This window comes from Myotis daubentonii, chromosome 7 (assembly GCF_963259705.1).
Source record: "Myotis daubentonii chromosome 7, mMyoDau2.1, whole genome shotgun sequence".
Taxonomy (NCBI): Eukaryota; Metazoa; Chordata; class Mammalia; order Chiroptera; family Vespertilionidae; genus Myotis; species Myotis daubentonii.
In genome coordinates this window covers 40,739,685-40,752,941 of record NC_081846.1, presented here as the reverse complement: position 1 = coordinate 40,752,941, position 13,257 = coordinate 40,739,685, and the positions used below count along the sequence as shown (strand labels likewise).

At 37.8% G+C, this 13,257-nt stretch overlaps 1 protein-coding gene across 2 annotated transcripts in view; it reads right to left on the bottom strand.

The window, feature by feature from the left end:
- The window catches only part of SESTD1 (SEC14 and spectrin domain containing 1), a 102,348-nt gene that overhangs the window by 48,537 nt on the left and 40,554 nt on the right, over window positions 1–13,257 (bottom strand). Inside the window, exons 4-5 of one of the 2 annotated variants that reach the window (XM_059703943.1) lie at window positions 11,109–11,199; window positions 6,720–6,833 (exon numbers count right to left, since the gene is read on the bottom strand). In XM_059703943.1, the coding sequence (XP_059559926.1) occupies window positions 6,720–6,833; window positions 11,109–11,199 (205 nt within the window). Of the gene's footprint in view, window positions 1–6,719; window positions 6,834–11,108; window positions 11,216–13,257 lie in introns of both variants that reach the window. The other variant, XM_059703944.1, reaches the window with a different exon arrangement.

Genomic DNA, 13,257 nt, shown 5'->3' with positions numbered 1-13,257 from the left:
ATTAGTCTCCCAATTTGAGGAAAAGACTACTGCCAGGACTACTTCAATTTTATCTTATCATTTGATAAGACAATAGCAAATTATATCAAAATCCATCAACACCATGAGGTAAAATGTTGGCAAAGGACAGAAAGTACCTGAATATCTGAGTTGCTAAAGAAGAAACTGAACAGATAGGCAGCTATTTCAGACACAGGAAGGATGGCTGAAGAAACATTTAGGTGAGCAATGAAAGATGAATATTCAATAGCTGATGAAAAACATTAGAGAAATTAACAGGAAGAACTTCATCTAGAGGGAAAAAAGTAGGAAGAATGATAGGCAAGAAAATGTGAAATCATCTGGGAACAAGGTGTCATTAAAATAACTACTGGGTGTTTATTTGATGAACATGTAGACAGCTGGTAATAAATCCTTGTTATGGATAATTCCATGAGGGAAAACATACTGATGCTTACAGGAATACAAGTACTCATAACAAAGTTATAATGTACTTTCAACAGCCCAAATGATCCAAAATAACACCACGGAAAGTAGTTTTTAATTAAACAAGTATCTACGTTGAATTCAATTTTACATATAGCTCTAAGTATTATTTAATGGCTGGTACTGAACTGCCCAGTGCAGTTGAGTATGTTTGGTGGTGTGTGAGGCAGCATTTGAAACTACTCTCACCTCATTAGGACATTAGGCTTTTACTTGGGAAAATGTGCTAGCTGAACCTCTTCAATGCCTAACAGAAAACATGCTAAAATAAGAAGCTTTAATGCTTGAGTTTTAAAAAATCAATCTATGACATCAAATCAAGGCAGACAGGAATTCTCTGTCTTACATTTTATCCTCCAAGATGCATGGTATTACATTACAATTAATTCATAAAGCATGAGACCCAACTGACACAGCATTTCTGAGCAGATGCTTATGCTTATGCCGGCTATGACAGGCTCCTCACAAAGGGGTCTTCTCCCTCACTCAGTGTCCGTGGCTTTCGTTTCTGAACTACTGGCTCCTGATCACTTTGCATCCTCCTGGAGCAACATTTCCTGGCAGGAACAGCGGTCCTCCCTGACTGTCTTAAGTACTCACTCACCATGGCAACACCAGGCCTCCTGCTTTCAGCCTTCACTTCCTTCCCTCACTACACTTGTTTCTCTTCCCTAGGATGCATTTCTCATTCAATTATCAGGATAACACCTTTCTTAATGTACATGCTGGCATATACCCTTCTACTATGTCTAGATCACAGTCAGGTCAATAATGACAAAAGCTGAAACATAAAAGTGAAAAACAAAACATCTGACTTCTGCTTAGCATGTAAAAAGGCGGAAAGAGCCCTAGCCGGTTTGACTCAGTGGTTAGAAGTGTGGTCCCACAGACTGAAAGGTCCTGGGATCGATTCTGGTCAAGGGCATGCACCTCAGTTGCAGAATCGATCCCTGGCCCTGGTTAGAGCACGTGTGGGAGGAAACCAATTGATGTGTCTCTCTCACATCAATGTCCTTCTACTCTCTCTAAAATCAATGGAAAAAATATCCTTGGGTGAGGATTAACAAAAAAATAGAGATGGAAAGAGCATTGCTCCAACCCTTACAAGAACAACAACAAAACAGTACAAGTTTATCTGAGAAATCACAACTTTTCTTGAATCCATGAAAGTTAAGTTCACAGGGAAACCAATTAACCTGAAATCTAAGGAAAGACTTGCATCTTCAAGGACGGATGGAGCCAGAACACTTGTTTATCTGGAGAAAATGCTAGACTCCATACAGGCCAGGAAAGAATTCAGCTAACATTTGAAATGAAATGCTCAAGGTCAAAAGTGGGCTAGTTTCAAAGTTGCAGAGCCCTGGGAGGTGCTGCCACAAGAATTCAAACTCATTTGCAGGCTCCTCTCCACAGACTTGCAAGGGACTCCAGAGGAAGATTGGGAGTAGTTAAGAAACTTCAGCACAGCCTCTCTCAGAGTACAGGCCTTAGAGAAGGCAGCAGCAGCCACTAGGGGAAAGGCATGAAGTTGATGCACAGCCTAGATTCTTCAACTCTTACCTCTCCAAAAGAACAAAAACCTTCAGCCATAACCGGTTTGGCTCAGTGGACAGAGCGTCGGCCTGTGGACTCAAGGGTCCCGGGTTCGATTCCGGTCAAGGGCATGTACCTTGTTTGCAGGCACATCCCCAGTAGGGGGTGTGCAGGAGGCAGCTGATCGATGTTTCTCTCTCATCGATATTTCTGACTCTCCATTCCCTCTCCCTTCCTCTCTGTAAAAAATCAATAAAAAAACCTTCAGGTGCTCAGATAAGGATGATAGACTGGCTTTAGGGCACAAGTACTAGTAAAGCCCCACTGCAGCCCCCCTGCAGCTGGAGGAAGGGAAAAGAAGAACCTTCTATCCTATGTGGGCAGGAATATATTATGAGCCCAGATTATAGAGGCTCCCTGAAGTTGGGGAAAAGGGGAAAGGGCAACACCACTAAGGGGGCCCTAACCACTGGACTCACCATTACAGAGCTTGCCTAAGACCGAAGCTATATCAGAACAGAGAATGTCCCTCTGATAAACACTGAGTAACAAGTAACAGCAGTCTACTGTTGAGGGGAAGTAAGCAGTGCAAAGAGAAACCTTCTCTGAGACACACAGGTGCAAAGGAAAAACCAAGAGCTGAGGGTGGAATACTAAAGGGGTGGGGCAACAATAGGTTCACAAATGTTATGGAAAATAACACAATAATTAATAAATAATAATACAAGAATAAACTCTGGGTTTTGCAAACTCATAACTATAAACCTACTTTTGTACCACCCTGTATTATAAAAAGAAACCGCTCTGGCAAACCAGCCCACATCTGCAACATAAAGCAGCCAGAGGGACTTGAAGCCTGTGGTACACTGAGGAAAACAATAGCAACAACAAAAGCCAACTCAACTCAGCTCAATCCACCAACCCTTCCCGTACTCCACTAAAAGGCCTTGTAAAAGACAAGATGGGCCCACATGCAAGCACAAATACCATTGGCCTCAACTGCTACTGTCCTAAACAAGATGTCCAAAATCCAACAAAAATAACAAGGCCCACAAAAGGCAAGAAAGAAAACAACCCACTGCCAATAAACAAGCAAACAACATAACCGGAATGAGACAGACCCAGATATAAAAAATGTCAGGTAGGGAATTTAAGATTATTATAATATACTAGAGGCCCGGTGCACGAAACTCACGCACTCGGGGAGAGGGGGCGCCCTCAGCCTGGATTGCAAGAGGGAGCAGGCCAGGCTGAGGGACCCCATCGGTGCACGATCAGGGCTGGGGAGAGACGCAGGAGGTTGGCCAGCCGGGGAGGGACCGTGGGAGGGCTCCAGGGCGTGTCCAGCATGTCTCGCTCAGTCCTGATCAGCCAGACCCCAGCAGCAGGCTAACCTACTGGTCGGAGTGTCTGCCTCCTGGTGGTCAGTGCACATCATAGCAAGCAGTTAACTGGCCTTAACATATCATTAGCATATTTCGCTTTGACTGGTTGAATGGCCAACCGGGCGACTGGACACTTAGCATATTAGGCTTTTATTATATAGGATGCTAACGTTTCTCATGGACAAACTGCAGAACAAATGGGGAATCTCAGCAAAGAGTAGACACTACAAGAAAGGGTCAAACATAAATTACAGAAAACAAAAACATGGCAACAGAGATTTAGTAAGTTTGCTTCATTAACAAACTCAACACAGCCAAGAAACAATGAACTTGAAAATGGATTAATAGAAAATACCCAAACTGAAACACACACACACACACACACACACACACACACACACACACACACACACAATAAACAGAACACCAATTTGAAATCACATTATGAGCCATCTTGACAGTCTTGGATCACTCCAACACAATGGCAAACACACATTCTTATCACATACACAAGGAAATCAAGATAGACCATATACTGAGTCAAAAAATAACTTGCACAAATTAACAATAACCAAAGTCATGAAACATATATTATCAGATAATAACTTGACACAACTGTTAACTCAAATGGATCATAGATCTAAATATAAAACCTAAAATATACGAGACTTTTTTTAAAAATATATTTTTATTGATTTCAGAGAGAAAAGGGAGACAGACAGAGAGAGAGAGAATCATTGATCGGCTGCTTCCTACACGCCCCCTACTGGGGATCAAACCTACAACCCAGGCATGTACCCTTGACGGCAATCAAACCCAGGACCCTTTAGTCAGCAGGCTAACGCTCTATCCACTGAGCCAAACCAGCTTTGTGACCTTAGGTTAGGCAAAAATTTCTCAACTACAGTACAAAAAAAAAAAAAAATTTTTAAAGCTGCACTTCAGCCCTAAACGGTTTGGCTCAGTAGATAGAGCGTCAGCCTGCGGACTGAAGGGTCCCAGGTTTGATTCCGGTCAAGGGCATGTACCTTGGTTGCGGACACACCCCCAGCAGGGGGTGTGCAGGAGGCAGCTGATCGATGTTTCTCTCTCATCGATGTTTCTAACTCTCTCTCTCTCTCTCTCTCTCTCTCTCTCTCTCTCTCTCTCTCTCTCTCCCTTCCTCTCTGTAAAAAATCAATAAAATATATCAAAAAAAAAAAGCTGCACTTCATCCAAGTTAAAAACTTCTTGAAACATGCTGTTAAGATCTTGAAAGGCAAATAACAGACTGAGACGTAACATTTGCAAATTACATAGCTCATAAAAGACCTTTATCCAAATACATATAGAAATCTCATATTTTAATAGCAAGAAAACAAAGACCTTATTTTTTTTTTAAATGGGCAAAAATGTTTACCACCAAAGAAGGTAAATAATGATATGTAAACATTTGAAAATATACTTGTATCATTAGTCATTAGAGAGATACAAGTTAAAACCAAAATGATACACCTCTACACACCCATTAGAATAACTATAATCTCAACAAACAAACAAAAACTGACAATAATACCAAGTGCTAACAAGAATGGGAATTTCATACTTTGCTGGTGGGAATGCACAATTACATAGCCGCTTTGAAATTCTACTTTGGAAGTGTTTCATAAAATTAAATATATACTTACCATATGGCCCACCAATCCCATTCCTAAGTATTTTACCCCTCAAGATAAAAAATTCATATAAAAGCCTATATATGGCCGAAACAGGTTTGGCTCAGTGGATAGAGCATCGGCCTGCGGACTGAAAGGTCCCAGGTTCGATTCCGGTCAAGGGCATGTACCTGGGTTGCGGGCACATCCCCAGTAGGAGATGTGCAGGAGGCAGCTGATCGATGTTTTTCTCTCATCGATGTTTCTAACTCTCTATCTCTCTCCCTTCCTCTCTGTAAAAAATCAATAAAATATATTTTAAAATAAATAAATAAATAAATAAAAGCCTATATATGAATGTTTATAGTACTTTATTTGTAATCACTAAAAACTGAACACAACCTGGGGAATGGATACACAAACTGTGGTACACCTTCACAATGGAATACTATAACTAAATAATAAGAACTATCAATACAACATGGATGAATCTCAAGTGCAAATGCGTATGTGAAAAAAGACAGATTAAAAATGTTACATACTGTATCATTCCACTTCTATGACATTCTAGAAAAGGCAAAACTATAGGGGCAGAAAACAGTTCAGTAGTTGTCAGGGACTAGAGATGGAAGAAGGATTTGACTACAAAGAAGCGTGATGGAAATTTTTGGAGTGATGAGATATTTCCTGATTGTGATGTGGTTACATACCTGTTTATGTTTGTCAAAACTCCCAAAACTGTACACTAAAATGGATAAGTTTTATTGCTTGTAAATCATAACCTAATATTTTCTTTAAGTGAAGAAAGAAAAAAATCACTCATTTTAAGACATTCCAAGCTATCTCATTTAAGAATTAACCAGGCTTTCTTAAGTCTTTTTCAGACACCTTAGCGACTTTTCCTCCAGACCAAACATCCACTGACACTGACTTTATTGAAAATAAACATGTGTTATAGTATAGCAAGGTCCAAATGAGTCTTAATTGTCTGACTTGTACAAGCACTGAAGGCTCTATATTCTATAGGGTAAGGGTTGGGCTTTGTACACACCTTGCAAAGCTTCCATATTTTATTTAACCGATATAAAGTCTAGTATCTATCAACTCTCCTACTAGGAAGCTGGGATTAACAGGTTGTGGAAGGAAAAATATGACAGAATTGTTTAAATTTCTATTTCATCTTTGGACTTCTTCCTGATCTACAATAAGATGTACGTACTTTCCTGCAAGGAAAGTGAGAGGGAGAGAGAAATGTCAATAGGAAAGGATGGGTAATGGTGTTCATGTATCAAAACCAAACCGGATGCTAAAAAAAAAAATAAAATAAAAAAATTGGCATATCATATAAAATATGCTCTGACCTCAATTACAAAATGTCTACAATTTCCTAGTATGACTTAAATGTCCTGTAGTAATTCATAAAAACTTTTTGACTAAAAGTTTCTACTTATTCAAAGGAGTTAACAAAGAGTGATATAAATAAAAATAAGAAAGCATTTGTGGTCTTTGACAAAGCATCATAATTCATTCAACAAGTATCTGAATGCTGACTATATACTTACTGATCATTGCTTAGGCACTGAGGAAGCATTACTTACACACTGCATAGTATCCAAAGCTGCACAAACAAAACAATACCAGCAAATGCTTTTTTAAAGATATAACACACTCCTATATTTACCTCAAAGCCAAGTCTATCTTTTTCTTTCCAAAAGCAAAAATGTGTTACTTTCTTATCCCAGAATTCATCTGGCTTTACCACACAAACAAGGGACACCTCAGCCGGAACAACATTCTGTAAAATATAAAAAAATAATTATAAATTATACATGTAAAATGAATAGTGTATTAAAGTCATAAATTATTAGATATTCATGATTAGGCTGAGTAGTTAAGAGACCTTTGGAAAATAATTAAAATAATAAAGTAGAAGAAATACTCCAAACTTCAAAACATACATGGCAATAAAGAAATACTTGAGAGACAAGCTGACTCAGAAAAGATTACAGTATTCCATTGTGAAGGTAAACAGCAATACACACAGTACATGTTAATTATTTTTGTTTTACTGAATCTCTCAAACAGGAATATGTATAGATTAAACTGCAGGACAATTTTTAGTTGGAAAATTATAAAATTTCTTTTTTCTAACCCAATTTTCTTGGAGGAATTCTTCAAATAATGTAAAATCAATTTTCTCACAAAATAAATTTCTTACAGGTCACTATACAAAAAAGATTCTGCATGGTTATTAACTTAACAAGGACAAAGCTAATCTTTGACAAATACAATTTCACATTTAATAGATATGGTTATTCATATTACCTAAAAATGGAAATTAACATTTATCCATGTATAAATATCCCATGTATATTTTATCAGCAAGCTCCTTATACATATCTTAAATTTGCCCGTTTCTATGACCTACATTGCTAATATTCCAAACTAGTCGGCCTTTGAAATATTCTCTACCTCTTCCAAGGTCTAGAAGGCCCTCCAGGGCAGTGACCTCTCAGACCTCATCCCATACCTTTCTCCTCAGCTCACTCCTCCCCCACAGTTATGCTGGCCTTGCTGCTCCTGGAATGTAAGAAGTCTATTCTCACCTCAGGACTTTTGCCTTGATGTTTCCTGTCTGGAATGTTCTTTGTCCCATATTGGAATGCTCCCTCAGTTCATTTAGGATTCTACTCTAATATTCCCTCTTCACTAACCACCCTACCTAACATAGCACCACTGGCTCAGTCTCCTTTTACCACTGCATTTTTCTTCCTAGTATTTACGACTATCTGATGTTTCATTATTTAGTAATTTTCCTGCTTATTGTCTAACTCTTCCAGTAGAACATAAGCTGCCCAATGGCAGGTACCTTACTTATCATGTCACTCCTATGTGCCTGGCATACACAGGATACTCCATATATATATATATTTATTGAATAAATGAATTTGCATTAGTAAGTGGCTTTCATCCTCCCAACTTTACAGAAGAATAAATTGAGCTTCAGAGAACTAAAGTAACTTATCCATAATAAGAGTTAAGTGATGGCGCTGTAATAGAAACCAGGCCTGTCTGACTCTAAAAAAGTTCTACCACACCATTTCAAATCTTCTAGACCAGGAGTCAGTAAATTCTTTCTGAAGGGCCAGATAATAAATATTTTAGGCTTTGCATGCAATACAGTCTATGTTGCAACTATTTAAAATTCTGTCCCTGTAGTATAAAAGAAGACATAAGCAATATGTAAACAAATGAGTGTGGTTAAGTTCCAATAAAACTTTATTTACAAACTCCAGGAACCAACAACCACAAATTTATATTCTACACCATAAATGGCATAACTGAATAATGATAATATAATAATAATAATGTTATTATTAATTAGGGAACAACAAAGACCTTCCTACTTAAAACATGGCACTGGATACATCACAAACCTAGTGTTCCCTGCAATGACTGGGCTGTGAATAAACTAAGTAAAATATTTTATTAATTTCCATTTTATTAAAAATCAAAATCAAAATGTTTATCAGAGGGACAAGAAGTTTAAGGTAGATTAAAGTTTATTCATATACTGACTAGTGAAAGATTATTATTTCAAAGTCATTAAGTATTAAAGCTGTGAGAAACAAGAGAAACCAAGCCACCCCTCTGAGAGAATATTAGCCCTCGGGAGAGCCAGCACTAAGTTCTGGGCTCCCAAACAACTGCTACCTGTACTTTCTGAAATAAAAGCAATGAGAGACTTTGTATGTAGAAAATGTTTGACTAGGAGCAAACAACAGGCCTTTGCAATTTCTGAAAATGTTGACTATTAATAAATCCAAAAGTTGTTAAAATACCTATCAGAAAAGAAATAAGAAGGGATTAAATCAGCCATTGATTGTTCTTCAAAACTGCTACTGATCAAAGTCCAGCTCAGACAGCAAGCCCCAGTGCATCTGTGACACAGTTGAATAACAGGATGAAAGGAAGAACACAGGTCATAATTAATGGATTTCTCGCCTAATAGTTATTTTTAACAACTTTGACAAGAGAAGAGTTAATCTTCAGTGTTTGGAATTTAATAGTTCTGGGAACATTATTTGACAGAAAAAGTAATGGTAGGGCACTAATCTGTGCTCTGTTAAAAACTGATCCTCAGGAGGCTATGTTTTTTTCAATACAATGGAGTGATTCTTTTTTATTTTTCCAAATTTTTATTTATTAATTTTAGAGAAAAAGGGAGAAAGTAAGAGTAAAACCAATTTTTGTTGTTCTGCTTATTTATGCCCTCATTGTTTGATTCTTGAATGTGCCCTGACTGGGGACAGAACCCACAACTTTGGCCTATCAGGACAATGCTCTATCCAACTGAGCTACCTGGCCAGGGCCAAAGGAGTGATTCTAATGGTGAAGGTTTAGACCAAACAGTTAATAATAAGGGAATGGGTAGATAATTTGGGGACCATCTCAGATATATCACCTGGAAAATATAAACTTTGTAAGGGATAAAGCTAAGACCATGCTTAGGACCTGATAAGTTCCAATCATGGCTCTTTCCATTTTCACTACAAGAACCTCACTAAGTTATTTAAAATCCTTGAACCTCAGTTCACTTTTGGGGATAATAGAACCTGTTTTCCAAGGCCCTAAGAATAAAGTTCAACGAGATAATTTATATAGCAAGCTTAGTACGGTACTCGAAATCTAGTAAGCACTAAAACTGAAAAATAAATTACCAGTTTCCACACCTTGAATTCCTTTTCCTAATTATCCCAAATAAAAGCTATAACATTGAGTCATTCTCCTTGTTAATTAATTTTTTAAATTATACTCCTTTCTACAAAATCCTGAAGCAGCTACCAATTATTTCCTAGTTCATTTAAAAGTCTTGATCTTGCTTTAAATATCACTGATATTTACCTAACTGAATGTTCACTGTCCCATGTAACTGCCAACTTTTCTTTCCCCCACACTGGCCTGCCATCAACTCCCTTCAGTGCGTTTGCTTTGTTTTTGAGCTGTCTCTAAAGTCAGTGTGCTGCCAAAAATGCTCTTTTCACTTTCTTTCATTTAAATTATACAATCTCTTATATATCACTCAATTTTTACCTTCTCTAGAAGCCCTTCTGAGGAAACCCAGGTAAGAGCAATCTGGCCCTTTCAATTATTCAAATATTTTATTTTTCCATTTCTGATCACAGTATCCTCAACATGCTTTTAATACATCAACAAATGTTTACTAAGTTCCTACTATATGCAAAGGACCATGTATGTATTCTGTGAGGAGCACAAGACAATATAAAACACAAGACTAGAATCAGATCATGGCCTGTATAATTGCAGCTGTTTAACAAATGCTAATTTGTGAGCTGCTAGAGTCCTTGGGGACACAGCCATTAAGTACAGTTCTGGATTAGAAAGAAATAGACCAGTGGTCGGCAAACTGCGGCCCCTTCAGTGTGGCTCTTCCACAAAATACCACGTGTGGGCTTGTACGTACAGTGCGATTGAAACTTCGTGGCCATACTCAAGGGGCCAAAGAGCCGCATGTGGCTCGCGAGCCACAGTCTGCCGACCACTGAAATAGACCATCTTGATTCCTGGTGCATTGTGGAGGAAAGGGGGGCAGGGGGGATCAGAAGGGAGACATTTATCAAAACCACCTAAGAAGCTTTTGCAGAATAGAATTAATTACCCACTCCTACTCCCTACCTGTAGTATCAGAATGGGGTGGAGTAGGGATGACACAGATATTACAGCTTGCAAAAGCTCCCAGGTGAATCTGATAATGTCTCCCCTCACACTTTTACCCTGACTGGCTTACTTGCTTAAATTATTTAAACATGACATTATTTTTGATCATTTACAAACCTTTGGAATAGGGTTGACATTTATTTTACTCCTCAAAGTCAAACCTACAAGAACTGAATTGCATGTATCAAACCAACAGTTAGCTGTGCATTTCGGAGCTCAGTCGCTGCTGAGAAGCCTGGGCACAGTCCTATAAATGAAATGCATTCGCCATTATCACCTTATCTGATGTTGTACAATAAAACCATTTTCTGATAGTCAAAAATAAAATTACCTGTAGCATTAAGACTACTGTTTTCACCACATTCCACTGTGATTTTCTGCCATCCACAATCACGGTAAATCCTCTAGCCTTACACTTTTCACTGAAATGAAACAAAACTACAAAATATTAAAATAAACTTCATATTTTATTCTTCATAATTCTAAATAAAGTTCACATCTTAATTGTATATGGAGCAGCATTAATCTCACTTGGTTTGGTTTACATTGTCAACAAGACTATATCATTTGAGTTTTCTCAAGCAATTTATTTTTCTCGTTTCAGGAAATAATGAGTATTTACAAGCTAATTTGGCAAGAAAATTACTTTAAAAGCATGGAAAGTCACTTTCTTAAAGAGAGAAGAAATCAAAGTAACCTTCAAATAGTCTCACAGGTCTCTAAATTTCTTCATCTATAAAATGGGATCACAATGAAGTAGGTAACTAATGACTACCAAGTGCACACGTAATTCTCGTCTCTTCTTTCTGTCTGGAGTATAAGGTTTGTAAAGTGATACTGTAAAACAGTTAGAAAACGAAGTAAGCTATTACTGGACCATTGGAAATGGGTCTCTGTATTCTTTTGGAGAAAACTAATGAGATGAGGTAGCATTCAGTGTGCACAGTAATTCAAAACTTGAATACAGCATCTCTAACCCACCTTTGCTCTCATTTTGCACTCTCCATCACCTGACCAGCAAAATATTATGTTGTGTGTTGGAAAGTGTTATTGCTATATATTACCTATTACTCAAGAACTTACTAACACTTTCTAGAAGCCCACCCTAGTAAAATGCAACTATATGAAAAAGACTCCATTCTAAAACCAAGCCACATAGCTCTATTATTATTGTTGTTGTTGTTGTTGTTTTACTTATAAAATCAATTGAATGCAGGAATTTCAATTACCCTTCCTCCAATACAGTGGAAGAAACTACCTCTTTGCTTAGCAGAGCAAGGATTTATAGTGAAACCTCTTCCCACTCAAAGTTTTCCCAATTGTGTACATTATAGGAAAGGTAAACAGCAGACCCTTTCCTGAGATTTAAATCCAACAGTTGAGGGGATTTTGCTAATCCTCCCTTAATCCCTCTAAGAATTCACAATAGCCTCAAGGCAGTGGTTCTCAACCTTCCTAACGCCGCGACCCTTTAATACATTTCCTCATGTTGTGGTGACCCCCAACCATAAAATTATTTTCATTGCTACTTCATAACTGTAATTTTGCTACTATTATGAATCGTAATGTAAATATCTTATATGCAGGATGTATTTTCATTGTTCGCGACCCACAGGTTGAGAGCCGCTACTCAAGAGGGTTCTTGGAGAAGTGATATCCAATTCTAATGAAAAACAGTAAGATCATAAGAATGATATTGCTAAAGGCAGGAACAGAACCTGAGTTTCCAAAATAAGAGCAAGAAGTATGCAACAGGTGAACAAATTGAATCATATGATCATATAAAAAACTAGCACACAAATGTTCATAGCAGCATAATTCAAAATAGCTAAAAGCAGAAATAACCCAAATGACCATCAATTGATAAATGGAAAAACAAAATGTGATAATCCATACAATGAAATATTATTCAACCAGAAAAAAATAAAGTACTGACACATGCTATATAGCACAGATAAACCTAGAAAAGAAGACAGACACAAAAGTCCATGTATTATATGGTTCCATTTATAGAAAATATCCAAAATGGGCAAACCCACAGAGACAGAAGAAAGAAGATTAGTGGTTACCACAGGCTGGAAGGAGGGGAGGAAGGGGAGTTCCTGCTAATGGGTATAGGGTTTCTTTTTAGGCTGATGAAAATGTTCTGTAATTACAGTGTGATGGTCACACGACCTTGTGAATATACTGAAACCTGCTAAATGGTACCCTTGTAAAGGGTATGTGAATTTCATGATATCTGAATTATATCTCAGTAATTATGTATCTCGAATGCTGAAATGTTCTATTTTTGGATTTTGTATTACAAAATATAGGACCTACTAGTATTGTCGGGGTGGGGGGGCGGGTAGCAGGAAGCTGAGGCAATATAATAGTCATTTCTGGATTAGCAACAATACATAAAGACTTGCTGGGGAAAGCAAATCTGACATCTAATTGCTGGTTGTGGGATCAGGTAAGGAGAAAATTCCTGGAGTTCC